Source organism: Tasmannia lanceolata, unplaced genomic scaffold, assembly GCF_043159265.1.
Source record: "Tasmannia lanceolata isolate RefF3 unplaced genomic scaffold, GAP_Taslan_0.1 ptg000006l, whole genome shotgun sequence".
Lineage (NCBI taxonomy): Eukaryota > Viridiplantae > Streptophyta > Magnoliopsida > Canellales > Winteraceae > Tasmannia > Tasmannia lanceolata.
Genome location: NW_027518683.1, coordinates 9,564,181 through 9,585,524, shown reverse-complemented (window position 1 = coordinate 9,585,524; position 21,344 = coordinate 9,564,181). Strand labels below are relative to the sequence as shown.

General features: G+C 38.0%; 3 protein-coding genes across 3 annotated transcripts; all 3 read left to right on the top strand.

Moving 5' to 3' along the window:
• The first annotated feature begins 843 nt into the window (after positions 1-843).
• On the top strand, positions 844-7,658 carry PRPL35 (Ribosomal protein L35). Its single transcript, XM_077382065.1, has 3 exons — positions 844-1,156; positions 1,251-1,367; positions 7,416-7,658. Exons 1-3 carry the CDS (start codon positions 911-913, stop codon positions 7,491-7,493), a joined length of 441 nt encoding a protein of 146 aa, XP_077238180.1. The 5' UTR covers positions 844-910; the 3' UTR covers positions 7,494-7,658.
• Positions 7,659-9,378: 1,720 nt separating this feature from the next.
• Positions 9,379-15,652, top strand: LOC143879602 (uncharacterized). The gene is made up of 6 exons (XM_077382064.1): positions 9,379-9,560; positions 9,678-9,734; positions 12,355-12,508; positions 14,050-14,147; positions 14,237-14,302; positions 15,432-15,652. Exons 1-6 carry the CDS (start codon positions 9,444-9,446, stop codon positions 15,468-15,470), a joined length of 531 nt encoding a protein of 176 aa, XP_077238179.1. The 5' UTR covers positions 9,379-9,443; the 3' UTR covers positions 15,471-15,652.
• Positions 15,653-18,383: 2,731 nt separating this feature from the next.
• On the top strand, positions 18,384-18,967 carry MAPR2 (membrane-associated progesterone binding protein 2). The gene has a single exon (XM_077382063.1). The coding sequence runs from the start codon at positions 18,481-18,483 to the stop codon at positions 18,778-18,780; it is 300 nt and encodes a 99-aa protein (XP_077238178.1). The 5' UTR covers positions 18,384-18,480; the 3' UTR covers positions 18,781-18,967.
• Positions 18,968-21,344: the final 2,377 nt, after the last annotated feature.

Genomic DNA, 21,344 nt, shown 5'->3' with positions numbered 1-21,344 from the left:
GTGTGGAAATGTCCAAAACAATTTGGCTAGATTGGTGGGACCAAAGGAAGTATGAATGTCCCAGATCATGCTATGCGGGTCCATCGCTCAAGCTAATGGATACACTACTTCCAGACCTTTTTCCATATTATTTGTTTGATTTCTCCTTACTAGTAGAAAATCACTGATTAGATATTATCAGATTAGAGAACCCTTGCTCATCTTGGTCTTTATCTTTCATGTGTAAGGCTACTGATTGAACGGTTAGGATCGGTTAGTATAATCTAATCAATGCAATTGTAAGGGTGAGATCAATTCCCATTTGGAGACACCACTTAGTAGCAATGCTTTTTTAGGTGGGAAATGATATTTCCAGCCCATTTCCCAGCAATCTCACCCTCCATTTAAAAAAAAAAAATAAGGTCATCATCTTCACGAAAAGACAACAATAGCGACGGAAACTTCATTTCCCCTTTCATGGTGGGCTCTACCCTTAACGGACCATTGTATGAAAAACCACATCTATGACTCAATCCTACCCATCCAAATCCAATTCTAGGCCTTGGATTAGATATTGGTTAATGGCCAATAATCCAAATTCAATGGGTAAAATATATTGTTCAGAGTCATCGGACGGTTAGGATGGTAAAAGATCTCATCCATGGTAGGGCCCAACAATCCAACCAAAATTCCACTTGTATGGTAAGTGATGGATAATGAACTCATAACAATTCATCACGATGACGGTATTGATGGGCCCCAGCCAATTTTGTGTGGGTCCCATCAGTTTCAGCGGGTGGGACCGGCTCTCAAAGAAATTTTAGCGTGGAGAGATGAGGGGAATTAATATAAAGCTGGGGACTAGAATTTCTATCCATATTGCTCTCTGTTACAAACAGAAGGAGCGGTAGAAGAACGGAATTAAAAAACGATGGCGTCTGCAACTATGGCGTGTTTTTGCTTTAGGGTTGTCCCTTCGTTTCCTTTGATGCGGGGTTTTAATGGCGTACGTCTCGCACCCTTTTCGAAAGCAGCTTCTTTGAAGCTTAGTTCTTCTCAAACCATATCTGGGTTCAGCTCCATTCTCCCCCACAAACTCCCCATCATCAGCTCTCCGTCTCACTCTCCTTCTCTCACCATCTTCGCTGCAAAGGGTTATAAGATGAAGACCCATAAGGTATTTGTTCCGTCCTTTGGCTCTACTTAATCTTGAATTTTGTTATGATATTTTAGGCATTGAATAAAACCCATATTGTAATTTTGGTTATTAGGCTTCGGCAAAGCGATTTCGAGTGACGGGGAATGGGAAGATTGTGCGCCGGAGGGCTGGAAAGCAGCATTTGTTGTGGAAGAAGAACACCAAGAGGAAGAACCGACTCTCAAAAATGGTTGGATTTCTATTACTCTTATCAAGGCTCATGTTATTATTATTATTTTATATATAATGCAAATCCATTGTTTTCTATTCATAAATGTAAGGTAGTCAGGACTCAGGAATCAGGTTGGAGATTTGTTTTCGAAGATTACTCATGAATTGTGTTTAACTAACGTCGATTTAAGATGTGTTTTCTGAGTGGTACGATTGATTTTGTTGGAAACTTATGAAATTCGTTTTTACGCGGTTTGCAGTACTTTCTTGCTTAGCACAAGTGTTAAATAAGGTTATCTTTTAATTTTCTACCTTAGCTTTTAACATAGAGATGGTGTAATTGGTTATAAGTAAATTGGAGCATTTTTAGTGTTTGCTGTATACCCATGGACTACTTGTGTTGTTCCTGGGTAATATCTCTGGAAATCTATTGTGGGAAACTTAGGGCATGTTCGGCAACACTTCTCATTCTTGCCTAAAGAATTGGGCAGAAACGGATATATGAGAATCTGCCGAAGCGACTTTAAGTCGCTATGTAGAATCTGATATTTTAGCCACACAAAGTATAGAAAATTTAGAAACGGGCCTTTCCGGGTCACGTTGCCGAACTTGATTTTCGTGATACCCCAAAAAATTTTCATTCCCCGTCCCTAAAAAATCGGCAAAAGCAATATTAGAATGGTTGCCGAACGCGCCCTTAGGTTTCATCGCTATCGACCAACATCCAATTGTTCAAATGGAGGTGAATGACTTGGAAAATGATGTAAGCAGATGTACGATTTGGAGACAATGTGCGAACTGAAAAAGTTTAGTGACATGGAAAATAATAGCAAATAAGATATGGAGATGGTGTTTGGTGTTAATGCCCACCATTTCTCTTGTAGTAGGATTCTATGAGGTTTTCTCTCTGTCCAACTGCCATTCTCTTCCACTCTGGTGCACAAAGTTGCAAACTTGTTCTTGCAACAAGCATCACTTCAGATTTATTTATTATTTTCATCTTATTATTATTATTATTATTATTTATTTTTATTTTTTGGGCGGGGGGGTGTTATTAGCTATGATGTTTGATGATTCTTGCATGCTTCTTGATTTATGGATTAAATATAGCCTATTTTGGTTTTTCTAACAGTGATGGATGAAATAGATCCTTTTTTCCCCTTGTGTTTGTTGGAACTAATGGCACTAAGCACATGGCAGTGTTTAATGATTATATTATTTTTTTAGGCATGTTACATCAATACAGCGTCTGGGAGTTGCTGTTCTTTTCCCTTTTTTTCCCATAAAATCCATTAAGTGATGGGTTTTGTCCTCTCTGTCTGTTAGTAATGTTTTTTGTACATGAGAATTGAAATTAGGTGGTGGATCAAATTGCACTAAAGATGAATGGAAACTGATTTGAGGACCTATGTAATCAAATATGGGAGACAAAGGAACATGGACAACCTACTACTCAAGATCAAAGCGTTGAGGTAATGTCATCACCAATCAACCCATGAACACATTCAACAATCTGGAGGTGAAGTTGGGGGTGATTGAAGTGTTGCTAATAAACATAGGGAAGCATGTACAACCAAATGTTTCATACCAGTTACTCCAAAAGCTTAAGCTGTTGGAGAAGGCGTTATTTATTCTTTTATACTTAAACACACCCCCTCTAGTGCGGCCCCTCTTTCTTTGGGTTGGCCTACACATGGCACATGTGGCCCCACTTTTGGGTTGACCATTGCATGTGGATTTTTGACATCAAGGAGGTTTGAACTAAGGACCTTTGCTCTGATACCATGTGAAACTACCAGTTACTCCAAAAGCTTAAGCTGTTGGAGAAGGCGTGATTTATTCTTTTATACTTTAACACCATTGAATGGAATTGGGATACAAAGCTAATGTATGTGTAAGAGATTAAACATGGTGGAGCAAGGTGATAAAGAGATGAAGATCCTTATGAGTAGGTGGGTCATGTAGACAATAGATGAAAGAGAAGCTTCGATAATTGGGAGCACTAGCCATTCCAAGAATGGAAAAAGAAAAGTGAGATTGTTGGTTTCAGTTGAGCATTTCCATAACTAACTGTACAATGGATAGGAAGATGTAAAAATAGTAAATGATGGATGGAGCTGTAAAAATTTTGTGGTGAAGGAGATGGTGGATGTAAGTTGAAGCTTGAACCTGAGAAGCATCCCATATGTGCAAAATAGTCTGGGCTAGTAAAGTTCACAAAGTGAGGGTGAGCTGTTGATTTTTAGCGCAGTTCTCCATTGGTATGTAATACTGTGATTTCAATGTCATGCGATGTCCCCATATGGACAAGTGCCATCTCTTCTAGAGATCATGACAATACGAACACCATATTAATCACAGCGGGAATAAAAAAGGCATATTCTTTCATCCACGATGTCATGAAAATAATATTAAATCCACATAAGGAATCCCCTAAACAATGAAAAGGGATGAAGAGTTTATTTTTGCTCAAAGAGTTCCTTTTTTCAAAAGAGTATGGCAATGAAATCATCCAGCCTAAGTTTCTACCTGAATTTAAGCGTGCAAGAGCGTCGTTTCCAAGAAAGGAAGAATGATGCAAGCATGTGGGTCCATAGCATCAGCATGGCGTGATGAAGATATCACCACAACCATGCAATTCTTCTCTTACAGGTGTCTTATTTTGCTTTCCAGACTTCTCTTTCAAATTTTGTTTTGTTGCAGGAGGTTAATAGGTGTCTTAAGTGAGATTGGTTGATGAAATCGTTAATTGTTAAAAGCAAGTAGTGATTTTATATTGATCTTGTGTTTGTAGATCTATGTTTCTTTTTGCGAATGAACTCTCTCATGCAGATTTTTTCTTTTGAAGCGGATTTCTTATTTTTATGGCTTTTCAAATGGAATACAAAGAGTTTGTCATGTCAGAATTAGCAAACATTGTTGTTCTTACTTCTTTACTGAGAATAGAAGTGGGTAGGTAACCCGTACGGGTGTGGTTCTTAAAGTCATGGGTATGCTTCCCGTGAGTTCGAATCCCCCCCCCCCCCCCCCCCCCCGCGGCTTACCCGATGCGCGTGGTTTACGGGTGACTGCGTGCATCCGTCGGGAACAGTCCCGCCATAAAATTGGGGTGGTGATACCCTATGTCATCCAAAAAAAAAAAAGGGAAGTGGACAGATAGCATTTTTGCCCTATGGATTTGATGGTTTTTTTTTCCGATTGGCATTGATTGTTTTTGCACTCGCCATTTGTTCCCTGTGTATTTGCATCTATCTCTCACTGCTTCGCATGCTTACATAATTATTTCATATAATAATTAATCTGCGTATATGAGAAACAATTTGAAATGATTGACTTGCATATTTCTAATAGTGTTCTATTTTCTTGTTTTTTTCCTTTTGGCATTAACTTTTGGTATCCTTTATCTCCTAGAAAGCCCTCGTCGTACTCTATGTTTTTTACCTTTATGAACATTCAGTGGAGCTATTATTCCATAACGAGTTGGTACCATAAGGTCTTTTACTTTTTAACATCCTTTTATCTCCACCAAGAGAATCGTCAGTTGCAAGTTTTTCTCCCCAACTACATCTTTGTTGGTGTAGCATATTGTAGGCCTATCATCACAGGAAATTAGATAAAAATTTCAATATCTTTTACTTTCCTTCACTCAGCCATTGTTTGGTATTATCTTGCTAAGCATGGAGCAGTTCAAATATCCCGAAACATCCTATGTTATTGGAACTAGACAATGTTTGGATAAGGTTCTTGCTGCCCACGCCCACGTGCCTCTCAAATCTGATTGACTGGGTGACTATGCTTGATTATGGATAAATTGTATCATTTCTAGCTCAGAAAATTCAGACTTGACCACTTCCTTTTGCTTCCATGTATCCAGTGTAATCAATCTTGTAGTTGGTGCCGTGGCTGTCTACCATTTCTCCAGTAGCCTTACGATTAAATGTACTGTCCGTAATTGTTTAGGCAACATTTTCATGCCTCCTAGCACCATTGCATCTTGAGTAAAGTTATTAGACGTCCTTCAATTTCTGATGCCTCAAAATGTACCTATGCGTAATTGGTTATATGTCACTCATATTTCAAGTACGGTGGGACACCTAACCAGGAAACTGGGTATGGGTTGTTCCTTTGTATTTCCATCCAATGAACTTGAAATGTTTTATGATCCTGTACACATTGTATGTTCACACCGAGTTGCAGTTGCATCTCCTACGAACAACTGATTTTTTTCCCAAATTTGAAGTCATTTTTAGTATGGAACTAATGATGTCTTCACCATGGTTTTAAATTTCGGCCGAAATCGGTCTGAAATTTTGGATTTCGGTGGGGACCGAAACCGAAATTTAGCGAAATTTCCGATTTCGCCCTTTACCAATTTGGACCAAAATTCTGAAATTTCGGAATTTCCGATTTAATGTCATTTTATTTTAAAAAAAATAAATTTTGTTACAAAATTTCGGAATTTCGGTCTGAAATTTCGAACTGAAATTCCAAATTTCGGATTTTGCCGAAATTGGTACCGAAACCGAAATTTAAAACCTTGATCAAAATTGACACGAAACGACCAAAATATCACCTTAAAAAAAAATGACCGAAATGTTTCTGTTTCAATTCCCACTGAAACTGAAATGACTGAAAGGCATAAACCAAAATCGGTAATAGTGGTATACCATATAGGTATTTGTTACACACTTATATTTATATGGATTACTCTGGGGGTTTTGGGGGAGTACTGCGTGACGCAAATGGCACGGTCATCATGACGTACTCAGGGCCGGCTGGTCTCTGTGACGCAAATGAGGCTGAGGCCAAAGCCTTGTTGTTTGGTTTGAGGTGGTACAGGTCCCACAACATGGGCCCGTTAATAGTTGAAGGGGACTCCATAAATGTAATCGCTTGGGCTGGGAGTAAAAGTGCCGGGCCGTGGCGGCTGGCAAACTCTATTGAAGAGATTAGAGATCGCATCCTAGAAATTGGTCCTTCGTTAAGGCATAGGACACGTACAGCGAATTCGATGGGGGACAATTTGGCAAAGGACGGTGTCAGACGACCAAGTGTGGAAATATTCTTCATCGAGGATTCGGGGATTTCTTAAGATCTATTATGATTGTTTTTGTACATTCACAGGGACAGCTTGTCCCGTGTGTTAATATGTAAATTTTATACTTATGAATTGAAATTGTTACCTTTCAAAACAAAAAATATTTACATGGATTACATGCGAAAAGTGATACATGTATTATATATAAATATTTCTATGAATTACATGTGAAATTTGGTATGCACTAAATTATCAGACATGGGTGACAGTGCATGTCACTAGGTTCTTGGATGTGGAATTATCGGGCTTGCTCAGAAATTCATACTGGCTTCTTTTTACTTTGTAATACATCAGTTTGGTGAGCTCTGGTTACGTATAGTATATGTATCGCTGTGGTGTAGAATGTTTCTAATGCTTCTTTTACGTTTTTTTTTTTTTTAAAAAAAAAAGTAGATATCTGGGATTACAGTTGCACCACCGACATGGATTGATCTTTATGTACATTAAATACATTTGATTTTATGTTATCAAGAAGCAAAGATAATATGTTGTATACTTGTATGCCCTGTAGGATGTAATTGGGTCTGAGCTGTGCTTGCATCACTCTGTGGTGCTCAACTTTCGGGCCTTTAATATTAACGGAATTGGCTGCAGATCTCTCTAGGGGCTTTACTGATGGTACATGAACGACAGCAGAGTACCATATGAACAAATTTCCCAACCCAATTTTTCTATACGAGTCATTTCATGTAAACTTAGCTTTTTTCCCTTGAGACCGGAGCATATCTTTTTAAGTGTTCAACTAATTCTCTGTTTCTTTCAATCACAAAATGGATGCAAAACAGATTTTATGCCCATTTTTAAGTTTGCGTCCATTTTACGTTTCTCTTAACAGGAAGGATAATTGAAATGTTGCTTCTATTTCTTGACAATCCTATACTATTATCATGCTTTCTCTTTTACTAAATAAATGGTATATCGCTGCAAGCTTAAGTAATGCTTTCTGATGGCTTCTTGGGTTGTTTACAGCATCCTGTTAACCGAAGCGACTATAACAATGTGATTGGGGCCCTCCCATATCTTAAGGTGAATCGACTGGCAAAGTGAGGTGATTTTGTTGTGGGGAAAGGAGCCTTAGATTTGTTAATATTTTTTGTTGTAATTCTCTGAGTCATAATACACGAATATAAACTCTCTTCATTGTTAATTCTCTTCAATTGACCCCCCTTGAAAACCTCGAATGGAAGAACCTGGCAGTGCTGGCATTTTACTGGTTTGGCTTGCCTGGGAACTTGATTTATTGTTGCATTCATTCTAGAATTGTATGGAAAGGCAAACCTGGAAGTGGTTGAAGGCAATGCACACATATAGTTGCAAGTCTAAAACCGTTGACCATTTATTGCTCCATTCTGCTTTTGCTGGTAAGGTATGGTGCATGATCTTATGTTGATTTGGAATCTCTTGGATCTTCCCTTCCTCAATCAAGAAAGTTCTTCTTGATTGGGAGAGATATCCTTTTTTATGTGGCCCGGAAACTATTTTGAAAACTTGTGCCTTATGCAATGGGAAATGATATATTATTCACCCGTTTTTTCCCGTGGGCCTCTAAGACGAAAAGAGTAGTCATAAACATGGTTTTAAATTTCCATTTCGGTAAAATTTGGGTCCTGGCCAAAACCAAAAATTTGGCCAAAATCCCGAAATTTTGGCTGAAATTCTATAAAGAAATTAAAAAAAAGGGCACTTTTTTTCTGGAATTTCAGGAAACTTGACCGAAATCTGAAATTTTGGATTTCGGCCGAAATTTAAAACCATGGTCATAAATACACTAGAGGGGTGGCTCGGGGAAGAAAAGGGGGTGAATGTATCACTTCCGAAGTTTGAATGGGGGAATTATTAAAGCCTAATTGGTGTTGATGGGGTTTTTTCCCTTCTTGTGATTCTAATGAAGCGGAAGTAGAAATGTTATTCAAATATTTTCTCCTCACTAGGCGTAGGCATTGGTGGGTTTTGGTAATTCTAATGAAGCAGAAGCAAGGTCGCTAGTGTGGTCTGAAAATTTGTTCCTTAGTAGGAGGAGAATTGGTACTCCTTTCAAACGCAATCTCATGGGCAAAAAGATTGTCGGGCTGCCAGTGAAAACGGGCACGGGTCATTTTGGAGATCCGATATTTATGCAATCAATTGCAACCACTGATACAACATCTACATTAGTTTGCAAATGAATTGCGAAACAATGGATTAAGTGGGAGAATACTTTAGAAAATCGGAAGATATCTTCTCAAATATGATTGCGCTTAATGTGCAGCAAAACGTTGTGGGGCTGTTTTTTGGGCAAAATATATAGTAAGGAGAATGGGCAGGGCTTTTTTCCTGGACTGGCAGATGGAGTGCCAGTGGCCAGATCCACATGCCAGTCGGATCCAAAAGCTCACCTTGCATCCGGGACTGCTAGAATATATAGATCAGATGCATGAAGATCTAACCGTTGGATCAATATGGTGGTAGATTAGGAAGTTACTTTTAGTTATGTATTTTGAAATTTAAACACAAGTAGTTATAGCCTTATAGGTAGTTTACTCACATGTTTCTTATGTTTTTTTTTTTCTATGTAAACTGGTGTCTATAAATAATATAATCCAAAGACACCCAAATTAGAATTGGGTTTTCTCCTCATTTTCATAAATCTTATATGGACGGATCCAGATTCGGGCTACTCATATCTGCTAAACCTATGATTGAGTCCGGCCCATTGGCACCCCTAACCCTAATTAAAAGCTTTCAAGTCAAGGTGGTTCCTTCCGGATGGTCTCATAAACCGAAAACGAAACGTGTCCCAATCAGGGGCCAAAAATTGGTAGTCATTAATTGGATGGCTAAGATGTAACGAATTTGTGAGATTAGACGGCAAAAAATTCATGTTGGGGCCCATCTATTGGCATGGGTCCCATAGTAGGCCACACATTGTTTGATTATATGCCAACGGATCCCGAGTCCCGACCCCCCAAGCACCAAAATTCAACTCCAAAGCTAACGAATTTAGTTTTTGGGGAAGACATGGAGAAGGGGAAGGGTTTGGGTCGAAGATGGGCGATCGATTTAACTGAAAATTCAACTCCTTCCTCTCGAGAATTTCCAGATCCCCTTGGCTTCGATCGAGCTTCTCAAGATCAGGTATCCCTTTTTCCCTTTTTTTTTCATTTCAATTAGGATGAAATCAGAATTGTTCTGCTTTTCTAGGTTTAATCGCTCTATCTTGATTGATTTTTGTTTAACCTCTTCTTCTTGTAGGATGATTTGACCGTTAGTCGTCAAAAGAAGGAAGCCGAGGCAGCATGGAAATCTCAGGTACGCCGCCAGTTTCATTTGGTTCCTGCTTCCCGTTTGATTTGAATTTTGTTTGTTTTCATGTATATTTGTTTGCTTTTGCTTTTGTCTGCCTTAGGATATTGGTCTTGCAATGGATTAGGCGTTTTTATATATCGTTTTTGTTCCTCATTATGTTGAAAATTGGGATCCTGAATCAGTTGCAGAGCGTTAATACCTTTGAATTAAAATGGGGTTTTCTGAAGAAATTCACAAAATTATTAGCTGATGAGTTAGTGAGCCGGTAAAGACTTTACTACTGCTGCTGATCTATCTGAAACACTTTAGTGATCAGGCTCTTTGAAACACTTTAGTGATCAAGCTCTGATAGTGATGGACCCCTCTTAATTCCACCCTCTACTAAAAAAGTCAAAGCAACTGGGTCCCACTTCCCAACAATCAGCTTGCATTATAAGATTCACCACTATGGTACTTATAGTATGGGAAATCTATTGGTTTTAGTACTGTTCTAAAGTGATGGTTGTCTTGTGTTTATGGAGATAAAATGCCAGGGAAATGTCTTATTTTTGAGGATGCGTGGTTAGTAAAGCTGTGACAAGTATGATTTTAAGTTATTCTTTAACATGGTTTCTGACTTGTCGCATTAGCATTTTCTTTTATTGATTAAGAAATATATGCCCTTTTTCAAATGTTGGTTTCGGTTTCGGTTTCGGTCAACACGGAAACAGAAACATATGCAAATGATGGAATTTTAAGATGAAACTTTGGGAAATGCTAGAATAAACACAAGTACATACTTAGAAACCATCATATAAGCAAGAAAGTCATCCATAATGGCTTAATCACATCAAACACCCAGTGGCATGCATTATTGCACATTTCTAGAACCATAGTTTTAAAACTCCACTGCCTCATCGTGGACTCCCCCGAGTCGACTTCCTTTTAAAACTCCTTTGACTCTCCCTGGTTATGACCGCTCAAACTGAGTTCCCAGCCACGTCGTGCCGAGTCAACTAGGATTTTCTTTAGCCGCGTTTTGACCCACATCCACATTTTGAAACACTGTCGAGAACAGTTACGTCAATAAAGAAGTAAAATGTAATGAAGCATAAGAAAGTACAATAACCAGTCTCCCCTCTAAGGGTTGGGCCCAACTCTATGTCAATACCATATAGAGTTGCGAGGTATTATTGGTTCCATGCCAATTTGACATCCAATGCATAAGATACGGTTACTTTGCTGTGCAGTTTAAAGATGTTGTCTATCAAATATGAAATATCACTCCCTACATTAATAAAATGAAATGAAATACAAATAATTTCTTTTCATTTTTTTTGTCGTTCCGACTATTTTGGTCGACTTTCAGGAATTTTGGAAATTTCAGTTGAATTTCAAGAATTTCGGGAAAATAATGACGTAAAAGGAAATGGATTGCAGCAGAAACGAAGAATTCCACAGGTGCTTAGCAATGATAACATATTAGAACTTGTAACAAACTTATGCAGGCTCCAACAAGACAATTGTTGTACACCAAACAAGCCTGCCATTTCAGAAGTGAAATTTAATCAATTTTAAAGTTCTCTAATCTCACAACGGAAGCTGGCAAACTTTCTTATGCTCTTGATGATGTCACACAGAAGAAGCTCATTTGTGACTTAATTTTCTGGAATGGGCTGAAAGAATAATCTATGAATTTACGTTAAAGAGAGACTCCTGGGTATATGAATTGATGTGCTAGGTATTGATATTATGAACCAGCAATCTCTCTCTCTCTCTCTCTCTCTCTCTCTCTCTCTCTCTCTCTCTCTCTCTCTCTCTCTCTCTCTCTCTCTCTCATTTCATTTTGTAATTGTACTAAAGAGAAGCTGCTGATCGGGCAGTGCCAAATGGATTATGATACCCAAATGGGCATCGGCCAATCCAGAGGTTTTATCCTAGTGAGGTGAACTTTTATATGACAAGGTTGCAATTGCGATAATCCATGCTTTTTTACGCCTTTAACTTATAAATCTGTCTTCCATTCAGAACATTCTCTCTTTTTTTTTGCTATGCAATTTTTACCATTGGATATGTATTCCGTTACTTTTTTTGAATGGCAGATAATTTTATTATAGGAAGAAAAAGGGGCGAACCCCCTGACCGAGGTGGTCAGTACAAAAGATAGCAATGAAAAATAATCGAAAAGCATCATAATTATACAATAACTAGCCCATAAATGGGGAAGGAAATAAAAAATTGTTAGACTATTCCTCCTAGCACCCGCTCTACCAGGTCTATCCGCTTCGCTGTTAGCCTTTTGAAAGTATGCCTTTACTTTCAAAAGGGAAATGAATATGTTTATGAGTACTCCATTTTTGCTTGTATTAATATCTGAACTGTTCTTACATTTTTTATATTTATGATGCGACATGTTGATTGCTTTCTTATGCTGTATAGTTCAGCATTGCAGCTAGGCTATTTACGTATGTAACTCTCTTTTTGCTGAATGTTTTAAAGATATGTTTGTATTTTGTCTGCCTTGAGTATGTGTTCCATTTTCCAGGAAAGGATGTTTACCGTATAGCTATTCCCAATCTAAATGTTGTTATTACAAATCAAGAGTACAAGTTGCTAATTTCAGTTTCTCATTTTGTATGAGAAGAAAGCTTGGGAAGTGGCTCAAGCCCCTTTCAAGAATTTGATGATGATGGGCTTCATGATGTGGATGGCTGGAAGCACAGTCCATTTGTTTAGCATTGGCATCACATTCTCAGCTCTGTGGCAGCCCATAAGTGCTCTTCAAGGTGTTGGAAAGGGTATGATTCCATTGCTTTCGTTTAAAAGATTGTTCTTGCCTATATAAGTAGTTTATCATTATGGTCTTACTATATCAAGAAGTATTCCATTGCTTTCGTTTTTTTATGTACGATTCTATCGATCTGGAATCTCATGTTCTAAGGTTTATACTTTATACTACAATCGATCTGGAATCTCATGTTCTAAGGTTTATACTACAGTTGTGTGTACTACTTTTTTCATGTAGCTTATTGGATTCAAAACACAAAATAATTGTGATTGGAGTATCCGAGTTTTTTCACAAAGTTTAAATTCCTCTGGTAGTTTTTTTTTCGAAAGAGGCTTACTGGACTATCATCTATGATCCCCAATTACGGATATGGAAACATATACACGGACGCGAGAGGGGGGATTTGACTCGGCATTTTCCAAAATATTGGACATGGATATGCGCGCGTGTGTCCTATGCCAAGAGATAAAGACACAAGACATATATCAATAAAATACCATAAAACCTAACTTGATTTAAGTCGGATGACGGGATTAAAAATAAATTTAAAATAGGATTTATCTGACAAGTGCTCAACATTGCAAATGCAAAGATGAACTCTAACAAGCAAAATATTTTATACCTAATTTGTAGAAAATAATATGTTTGAATCATGATTGTAATTTTGAACAATAGAAGTATCCATGAAGTATCCGATATGAATAGGTTATCGTTTCATGTCGGACACGCTACTTTGGGCTTTGCAGCATGAAAGATCAATACATGTGATACACTCGAAAGAAGGTGATTCCGGCTCACTAGCAGGTGTATTCAGTGCAAAGAGAAAATCTTAGATCATCTAATGGTACATTGTTCTCGCGGAATCTTTGGTGTATCATTCTACATAGCTTCGGAGTGTTATGGGTATTCCAAATTCCATGGAGAAAATTATTCTCAATCGGCGTGAGAGTCTGTTTGGAAGTGCCAGAAGGGTACTTTGGGATTGTATCCCTTTTTGTTATATTTTGGAAAATTTGGAAGGAGAGAAACAATAGAACGTTTGAGGAAAAAAGTGTAGGACGTTGGGGAGTGTGATAACGGATATAAAAATTGATCTTATTCTTTGGGCTTGAAATAGTAAGAAGATGTCATTCCACTGAACCTGAGACACTTTGGGCTTGATATTTCTCTCAAGATTATTACATTGATGCAGCACAAACTAAAATCTCTAATGATATGTTGGCCCCGATAGCAAAGGAAGGCGTAGACACAGAGGGTTTGGACATCGGCAACACAGTACTGTTGTAGAACAGTCTCAGTAATTGGTTGGTGGAATGTTGCAAGCATTTTGGGTAATGAAGGGTTTGGACGCATAAGCACCTGATGTTACAATTTTCATGGATGCAGTCATCTTTTGAGTGGTCATTTTTTTAGAAGGCCGGACTTTATAACATTAGCATATTTTACCCTTGTAGTAATAACTAAATTTCAGGCTTGTTTTTTTAACCTTTTTAACAATATCTTGTTTTCTGACTAACGTTTCAATTTTCAAATGGCAATTTAACTCTGCAGTTTTTGAGCCTTATAAAGATTCAAGAGTAGATATTCTTGCCCCCAAATTGCTCTTCATTGCCCTGAATTTGGCTGGGCTTGCATTGGGTATCTGGAAGGTGAGATACAATAAAAATATCGTACTTCAGCTGCATACAAATAATCTGACTTTCCCTTTTCTCCATCTCACATTGTTTACTGATGATAGTTGAACACATTGGGCCTGCTTCCTACACATGCATCAGACTGGGTTTCATCCCTTCCCCCAGCTCAGGTATGATTTCATTCTCCAAATGGAAATGATCTGTAGTATCATTTTTTCTGTTGGTTTTCATTTTTCTTTGATAAACAAAAACAACACTAGTAATTAAAACAAGAAAAGAAAAATACACCATTTCAAAAAAAAATTAAAACCATTTCAAAAAAAGAAAACAAAAATACAAAATTTCTAAATGTAGAATTGCTCGATACATAATACCTTCCGTGGAACACCTCTTGCTGGACCATCTGCTATCCTTTGACCTTTTTATACTATCTTGCTCTTTTACCAAAAAAATAGATAGCATAAATATAAACATACATCTCAAAGAAGTGTTTTACATTATCCGTAGTGCCTGTACTTCTCAAGACATTAACATAAATGGAAAACCGGTTTACCTTTTCTTCCATCACTACCAGCTTGCTTTGTTCCCGCATTCTACGTTTCAACAACCCATTAGCCATGTTACACGGATTCTTCTGAATGGGCGAAGTAACCGTGTAGGACATATGTACTTTAGTATTCCCTAAGACATTTCTAGATCTCTTTTATCTGTTTTTTATGAATACTACTACCATAACTTTATAATTATAACCATATTATTTTGCAAAAAATTACAATTTGAGAATTAATTCAAATATTTTGGTGAATCTACTACTCTTTTCTAGGTTTGCCGAGTCTGACACTCGTATCCATGTCCGATTCTGACATTCATGCTCTTACCGTCGCAACATAGCACATTAGCAACTAAATCCATGTCTGTTTTTTATGAATACTACTACCATAACTTTATAATTATAACCATATTATTTTGCAAAAAATTACAATTTGAGAATTAATTCAAATATTTTGGTGAATCTACTACTCTTTTCTAGGTTTGCCGAATCTGACACTCGTATCCATGTCGGATTCTGACATTCATACTCTTACCGACGCAACATAGCACATTAGCAACTAAATCCGCCAGTAGGAGCTTGGATAAATGCCACGAGTTTTCTGTGCAAGCATTTCCAAAACCTCGATTACTAGAAGAAAAAAAACAAAAAATCAGACGTATATGTTATTTTCGGACTAGATTATGTGGTGCAGCAATCCTAGTCATTGATTCCTCTGATGCCCATCAACTATTTTCTTGTTTTTTTAGGAGGTCGAATATTCTGGCGGGGGTTTTCCTCTCCATTGATGCTCGCTTGGTGTCCTACTACCGCGAAGCTGGGGCTGGTTTTCATTTCACTCTCTTTGTAGAGGTACTGTTGCAAACGTTTCTTCATATTTTGTAGTGAATATTTCATTAGGTTGTTATTGGTAACAGTTGCCTTTTTTATTGGGGTTGACATTTTCAATACTAAGGAACTTCTCCGGTCACAGTAGCACTGCAGCAACAACCTAGGGGTCTTCTCGAGAGATGTAAGGGAGGCTTCTGTGGATTATTGTAGTTATTTTATTAATATTGACTTATTAAAAAAATTTTGCACCCTAAAATTTAAGAAAAATAGTAAAGAAAGTGCGTTTATTAAGGGGGAAGAAGTGTCACTGGGCTTCACACCATACCTTGTAGTATGTGTTCCAAATTGTTTCCTTGTGCCCATGACCATCTTGGTCTTGGCCTCTTATCTAATAAAATACCATCGTTTCAATATAAAAAAAAGGGAGGGATTTGCTAGCGTCCATCACAAAAGGCATTTCACGGATGGTCTGTTGCATGAGAGACCAGCCACCTCATGAATGAAGACAAAATCTGCTGAAATAATTTGTGACTATTAAAACTTGTCTTCTTGTGTACGTGTCACACGGTCCAAAGCGTTTGGTAGTGTTTGGATTCGGGTATGTGCCCACATTATTTGGATGATCCAAAGCGTTCATTTGATGGGTCCTGACATGGATAGGGTGTGCCCAAAAAATCAGCTCCATCGGATCATCCTAACCCTTCAATCTATGGACGAACCTTCAGTTGAGGGGGCAAATCTTAAACAAAACGAAACTAGAGGGGATGTCTTTGTCACTTTTTAAACTATAGGGGTTGAAGTGGATGTGTCAGAAACTAGAGGAGGTGTAAATGTAATTATCCCTTTTTTTTTAATGATAAATTTAATTTCTCCCGTGGTGAGAGAGGGGAAGACGATGGGAGGAGGAGATGTTGAGAGTGCACGGACGAGTAGAGAGAGTGAAAAGTGGCTAAAAACAAAGAAAAAACCAATCATATTTTCAGGGGAAAAACCAATCATATTTTCAGGGGAATTGCTAGCGTAGAAGGCATGTGGTGGATGGTCTGTCACATGTCAGACCACCCACCTCGTGAATGGAGACAAAAGCTGAGCTGTTGTCTTTATTCATGAGTGGCTGGTCTGACATGCAACGGACCCAGCCGCGATGACCATAGCAAATCCCTATCATGAGTGGTCCCGTACCTGGTTGATGTTGTCATAACCTGCAAGGTCTAAGAAATTTTGATTTACTATTTACAACAACATGGCGTAATGGCTCGAGGCTTGAGCAAGATGAATGACAAAATAGGAATCGTTCGATAAAATGCATGTCTTATGTGTAGTAAAACGTCCTGGAAATAATACTTTAGTTGCAAAATTTTGGATGTATTTTCATAAGGGTTTTGCTAACGAGGGCACCCGTTAAGGTGCACTGGGAATAACATTTTCCAAAAATACTCATTTTCTATGAATTTATTATAAAAAGATGTGTAAAATATCATTTCCTATGCACCTTAACTAACGCAAAACCCTTTTCATAAAATGGTGTAATAAAATCTGATTCACTAATGTCCCATGGGGTTTTGTAAGTTTTATGGATCTCTGATGCAAACAAATTTTGGATCTGATTTGGTTGCCAGAATTTTTTTTTATTCTTGGGACTTTGTGGAATTTCCGCAGGAAACCCACGTTTGGTTGGTGGGCCCAAAATAATCCCGGGAACCAAAATAACCCCGCACGAAACCTTGGGTAGAAAAAAAAAGTACTCCCAGGAACCAAAAATAAGCTTGCAAAAGAATTTTTTTCTTGCCAACAGTTCAAGCAACCAAACAAAGCATTTTTTTTCCCCACTATAGTTCGGCCAACCAAACATGGGATTTTCATTTTTACCGGGATACATCTAGGGAGTTTTTTTTCCCACCAATCTCCCAGGAAGTTTTTTGTTCCACAAAAATTCCAAGAACCAAAAAAATTCTGGCGACCAAACGGATTAGTCTCTATGGTTCCAATGACACACATAACTCCAAAATCAATATACATGGGCCCCATGCTTTACAAATTACAACAATGGAATCGATGGGACCCATGCAATAAACACAGTGGGACCCACTAAATTAGGAGTACAATTTCTTCTACCCTAGGAGTACGACTAAATACGGTACTCCCCTGGAATATCATCATGTATTCCTTTGAGAATGGAAAAAGCCTACTTATATCTGCACGACAACATTTGGATTATGGCCCGAATTCAATTTGTTTTACATCCTCTGATTGACGGCCGATATTGCATTCCTCGTCCCCATCCCCGTCCCTGCCGGAAGGACCATTCCCGGTCCCCGCCCCATCCTCGCTTCGGGGATGACGGGGAATCCCCATCCCCCCCCCCCCCCCACACCACAGGGAATACCTAATTCCCATCCCCGCCTCACACAAAAATTCTCACCTTAAAAAAGCTTTTTAACGCCTCAAAAAAAAAAGAAAAAGACAAGCCGTGTTTTTTTATTTATCAAACTATGGTAGTGCCAATATCACTAGCATCTTAAAAAATACTAAAACAATACTAAGATAAGAGGATATTGATAATGGCTTGCATATTAAAATGGGGCAGCCCAGGATTAGCCCGGCTGGGTCCATCTCCATCCCCATCCCCACTCCAAGCTGGGGAGGGCGAATCCCCGTTTTCACGGGTGAAATTGCCGGCCCTACTTTTGGGGATGTTTGTAGCCCCCTTTTACCGCTGGTTAAAACATGTAAAACTTGCTGAATTCGTCTCATTACCAAAACATTATCGTGCCGATATCAGTCCCATATAAAAACTTCGAGCTTATTAGCTGATGAATTGTCACGCGTCTCACGTGACAAAGTACCGATAAGTCGATAACAACTTCAAACCCACCTTTTCCAAATATCCCTTCCGAAAAAGTAAAAAACCCCATTTTCCCTTATAATAGTCTCTCCTTCCTCTTCTCCAATTATCTGTGCGTAGAAATGGAGTTTACAGATGAGAAACTGAAAGAATTCAACGGCTCAGATGCGAGCAAACCCATCTACGTTGCGGTAAAGGGGAGAGTCTTCGACGTGTCAGCCGGAAAGAGCTTTTACGGTCCGGGTGGGGCCTACTGTATGTTCGCCGGTAAAGATGCGAGCCGTGCTCTTGGAAAAATGAGCAAGAACGAGGAAGACGTATGTGGATCTCTTGATGGCCTTTCCGAGAAAGAGATGGAGGTTCTCAATGACTGGGAGAAGAAATTCGAAGCTAAGTACACTGTTGTGGGACGCATCGTTTAGTAATTAATGTTTGTTTCTATTTCTGATATATGGATCAATTGTATGTTATTTTGTTGCTTTGCGTTTTTGTTTGTTCGATATGAACTGGGTGTTTGTGTTTTTGTATGATGGGGGTCTGTTATGTGGGTTTGATTTTATGGATAATGGGTTTTGGACTATTTGATTGAATAAATGAAGGTTGTGTGGATATTGTTTTTGTCTTTTTTCTTTCTTCTTCTTCTTTCTTTTTGGGTGTTTTCTGTTTTTGTTAGCAAATGTTTGGTTGCTTTGGGTATCTAGGGTAATTTTGTATATTCTGTAAAAAGTGCAGTGGGGAAGAAATTGGGATACTTTTTAATTTTGGAAAGCTTTTGTATGACTTTGCCCTTTCAGAAAAATCTGAGGAGTTCTGTTGATTTGTTTCTGATTAGATTTTCGTGATTTTGCTCTGCGAATATTAGTTAGATTGTAATGGATAAGTTTCTCTTTCTTTCACTGTCACAGAAAATCAATTGAAAACAAAATTTCGTATTTTTTTGTTCCATGCATGTTGACATTGTTTCGCTAAATCTCCCCCTTTTTTCTGATCAAATAAAAGAAAATTTTATTGAATAATTTACAAATGAGACACTATATGAAGAACAAAGAAAATGTTACAAATTGGGTAAGTGGTTTTAGCTGATTAAATTTCACACTGGAATTATCCAATTTGTCGGTTTAAGATTTCCATCCTTATGAAGTGTTGCTTGTAAAAAAAAACATGAAACATCAGCAAGTTGAGGAGGAAATCATGTAATTATGCGAGATAAAGAAAAGAACGTTGCTTCTGTCTCAAACTGAGAGTTTGGGTTCTTAGATTCATTTTACCAGGAGATATGAGAATGAATAGTAAAAAAGTTATATGATTTTGTGTATAGGAATAGGAAAAAAAATTGTAGTTTTTAGGTCTACTCGCATCACTTTCCTAAGCACAAACAGAGACATGGGAGCTTTTGGCCCTCTATCCTCATGATCATAGGAACCCAGATGCAGCTGTTTGTCGTTCATATATCTTATATCATTTATCATACACAGCGTACAAACTTTATGTTTGGACGAGCTACTTACTTTCCATTATTTCACTACCCCCTTTGCAGTGTTGTTGCGTTAGTGTCTGTTGTTATAGGTTATTTAAGTTCGGATGCTAGTCATGATTTTGCATGCGACCTCCATGGCCATTAGGGTCCAAGTCCAAATCAGACGAGAAAGATCAGATACTCTGATACTTATTTCTCTTAGTTACAATTTATTGCAACTTTGTAGCTGCGAATCTTGCAATTGGCAAATGAGAAATAGAGCTCTTATTACTCTTCGTTGATATCAGCAATGGTTTCGTGCTGTTCGTGTTCAGACTTTGAAGCTAGTTGTTGGCTTATGGAGGCCAGCCGTCCTCCTTGGGGGGGTTGCTTATGGGGGCCAGAGCCTCTCATTCGCTTGGAAAGGGGCTTGACAGCCCGGCCTGGGGTGCACCCATGAGGTGTGCAACACCTTATGTCCATCCCTCGCTTAGGAAGGGGGCTTAACGCCGCCATTGATAGCAGTACGGGGTGTTGTGCTGTGGTCAGCCTTGACTTTAAGAGAATTAGTTGCACCTCTCTCATCACCAATTGGTTTTGGGAAACTTCTAATGATCCTACACTAATTCATTTCTTGAAGATTTACATCATTTGCTAGGTAAGTTGGAAGTTTTTTCACCTGATAGCTAACTCTCATTATCTGTCCCAACATAAATAGTGCTGTATACGCTTTTCTTGGGTGGGTATTAACATATAAGGAATTCCTGGAATGACCAGATACGCTTTCGACCAGTTTTTAGCACAACTTTATATTCAAATATCCTTTAGGCTAAAGTTTAGAAAAAATCCATCCATGCAATTTGACAATTTAATGTGATTCTGTACGTGAAAAGCGAAAAGAAATTAAGACAGCATGCAGTTGCATCTGAACTATTTCTGGTAAATTGATGAATAGAAGCAATAATCATTGTTCATAAAACCTACAATTTCTTCCAGTCAAGTCATGTGGGTGTGCCAGTATGTTACACTTGAATTTAATGGATATAAGCAACGGTTATATGGCTATTCAAAAAATAAGTTAAGGTTATTTGTTTTTTGGAGAAGACAGAAAATGCAGAAAAGCTATAAAATAAAAACACCATTCAAAAAAAGAAAATAAAAGAAAAGCTATAAAATAATGAGTAGATTCAGGCATGAATTCTAAGTATCTAGTAAAGACCATAAAAAGAATCAAACATCTAAAAAGTTGAGAAAAGCTGTTAGTTTCCCAGTTCAAAAAAAAAAAAAAAAGTTGAGAAAAGCTGTGATTAAAATTGTCTTTGCTAATCTGTGAGAAATGGTCAGTGATTAGAATTGTATTTGTTAATTGGGATCAGATGCAAAGGTTTTTTTTTTTTTTTGAAACAGGTAACTTTTATTAAAAAGAAAGCAAAAGGACAACGGAAAATCATCGGGCAGAGATTGCCCTAGTGTTCCTTCTACCCTCCGATGATATCTGTAAAAAATATGCGTCAGCTCTCTTTTCTACAT

Excerpts from the sequence above, each read along its gene's own strand:
- PRPL35 (XM_077382065.1), top strand. The coding sequence starts at position 911 with ATGGCGTCTGCAACTATGGCGTGTTTTTGCTTTAGGGTTGTCCCTTCG. Across the intron at positions 1,157-1,250 it reads ATAAGATGAAGACCCATAAG|GCTTCGGCAAAGCGATTTCG; the intron begins GTATTTGTTCCG and ends TTTGGTTATTAG. Across the intron at positions 1,368-7,415 it reads AGAACCGACTCTCAAAAATG|CATCCTGTTAACCGAAGCGA; the intron begins GTTGGATTTCTA and ends GGTTGTTTACAG.
- LOC143879602 (XM_077382064.1), top strand. The coding sequence starts at position 9,444 with ATGGAGAAGGGGAAGGGTTTGGGTCGAAGATGGGCGATCGATTTAACT. Across the intron at positions 12,509-14,049 it reads TCTTCAAGGTGTTGGAAAGG|TTTTTGAGCCTTATAAAGAT; the intron begins GTATGATTCCAT and ends TTAACTCTGCAG. Across the intron at positions 14,303-15,431 it reads CATCCCTTCCCCCAGCTCAG|GAGGTCGAATATTCTGGCGG; the intron begins GTATGATTTCAT and ends TTGTTTTTTTAG.
- MAPR2 (XM_077382063.1), top strand. The coding sequence starts at position 18,481 with ATGGAGTTTACAGATGAGAAACTGAAAGAATTCAACGGCTCAGATGCG.